This window comes from Otolemur garnettii, unplaced genomic scaffold (assembly GCF_000181295.1).
Source record: "Otolemur garnettii isolate 467f Iridium unplaced genomic scaffold, OtoGar3 scaffold00366, whole genome shotgun sequence".
Classification (NCBI taxonomy): Eukaryota; Metazoa; Chordata; class Mammalia; order Primates; family Galagidae; genus Otolemur; species Otolemur garnettii.
The window spans coordinates 215,971-217,536 of record NW_003852761.1 but is presented as its reverse complement, the minus strand read 5'-3'; the positions used below and the strand labels follow the sequence as shown (position 1 = coordinate 217,536).

At 36.0% G+C, this 1,566-nt stretch overlaps 1 protein-coding gene across 1 annotated transcript; it reads left to right on the top strand.

Annotated features, from left to right (window-relative positions):
- Positions 1–638: 638 nt before the first annotated feature.
- LOC100945557 (putative olfactory receptor 14L1) lies at positions 639–1,565 on the top strand. Its single transcript, XM_003803621.1, has one exon. The coding sequence runs from the start codon at positions 639–641 to the stop codon at positions 1,563–1,565; it is 927 nt and encodes a 308-aa protein (XP_003803669.1).
- The last annotated feature ends 1 nt before the right edge of the window (position 1,566 follows it).

Sequence of the window (1,566 nt, the reverse complement as noted above, 5' to 3'; positions counted from 1 at the left end):
TTTAAAAAGATATTTAACCTGTTCTTTAATTAACTCCTCGGATATGACTTTGAGCTTGAAGGGCTTTTTTTAGCATTGTTTGTGTCACTGTTTAATATTCTGAAATCATAATTTGAGCCATGAATTCTGTTTTTTTTTTTAAGAGGCTTAAAATTTAATAACAATAACAATGTTTAAGATAAAGACTAGAAACAAAAGCCTTGTAAAGAACAAACGGAGATAAATACATTGGGAAAAGAAATCAGATGATTATTGCAACGAAATATTGAGCAATAATAATAATAATAATGCAAAAAAAGTAACATTCACATTGTCAGATAAAAGTATGTCTATAATAGAATGCTTTGACTCTGAGGTTCAGTATGGAGTCATCAGTTAACTTCTTCTCTTTCTTTTTTTTTTGGATTGTATCTCTTCCATATACCACACATACAGGATGTATTTACTGAGAATATGCTTTGTATAAAGCATTATGTTGTGTTGTTGAGATTTAGTTTTAGAAAGATAATATCCCTACTTACATAAGAGTAATGTTTTATTTAATTATCACATATTTAATTGCTTCAGAAATATCATTTGGCATAGCCATATTTGATATATCTATAATCCTCCCTTCTCTTTCCTTAGGAAGAAATGAAATGACCACAAATGATGTTAACAGAACTGATGTTGAATTTCTCCTTATGGGATTTTCAGACTCCTGGGAGATTCAGATTGTACACGCTGCTCTATTTTTGCTGTTTTACTTGGCAGCTCTCATAGGAAATCTTCTAATCATCATGCTTACTGCTCTGGATGTTCACCTCCAAACCCCAATGTATTTCTTTTTGAGAAACTTATCTTTCTTAGATTTTTGCTACATCTCTGTCACAGTTCCAAAATCTATTGCCAGTTCCTTGACTCATGACACCTCCATTTCTTTCTTTGGGTGTGCTCTGCAAGTCTTCTTTTTCATGGACTTGGCAACTACTGAGGTAGCCATCCTTACAGTGATGTCCTATGACCGCTACGTGGCCATCTGCCGGCCCTTACGTTATGAGGCCATCATAAACCAGGGGGCTTGTGTGAAGATGATGGCCGTGTCATGGCTCAGTGGGGTGATCTGTGGACTCATGCATGTGACAGCAACATTCTCATTACCATTCTGTGGGTCCAATAAAGTACATCAATTTTTCTGTGATATTCCACAGCTCCTAAGCCTAGTGGACTCCAAAATAATTTTCATTGAGACTGGAGTCATGGTTCTTGTTACGAGTCTTGTGATAATCTGCTTTGTTTCAATTACTCTCTCTTACATGTACATTTTTTCTGTCATTGTGAGAATTCCATCAAAGGAGGGTAAATCAAAAACATTTTCTACTTGCATTCCACATCTAGTGGTTGTAACACTATTTATGATATCTGGTAGCATTGCCTATGTTAAGCCAATTTCAAATTCTTTCTCAGTTTCAGATCTTTTCCTGTCGGTGTTCTACACAGTTGTGCCCCCTACCCTGAATCCCATCATCTATAGTCTTAGGAATAAGGACATGAAGGCAGCCCTGAAGAGGCAGTGTGCGTGCTAGA

Bases quoted from the DNA above. Each gene is read 5' to 3' on its own strand.
- LOC100945557 (XM_003803621.1), top strand. From the start codon at position 639: ATGACCACAAATGATGTTAACAGAACTGATGTTGAATTTCTCCTTATG.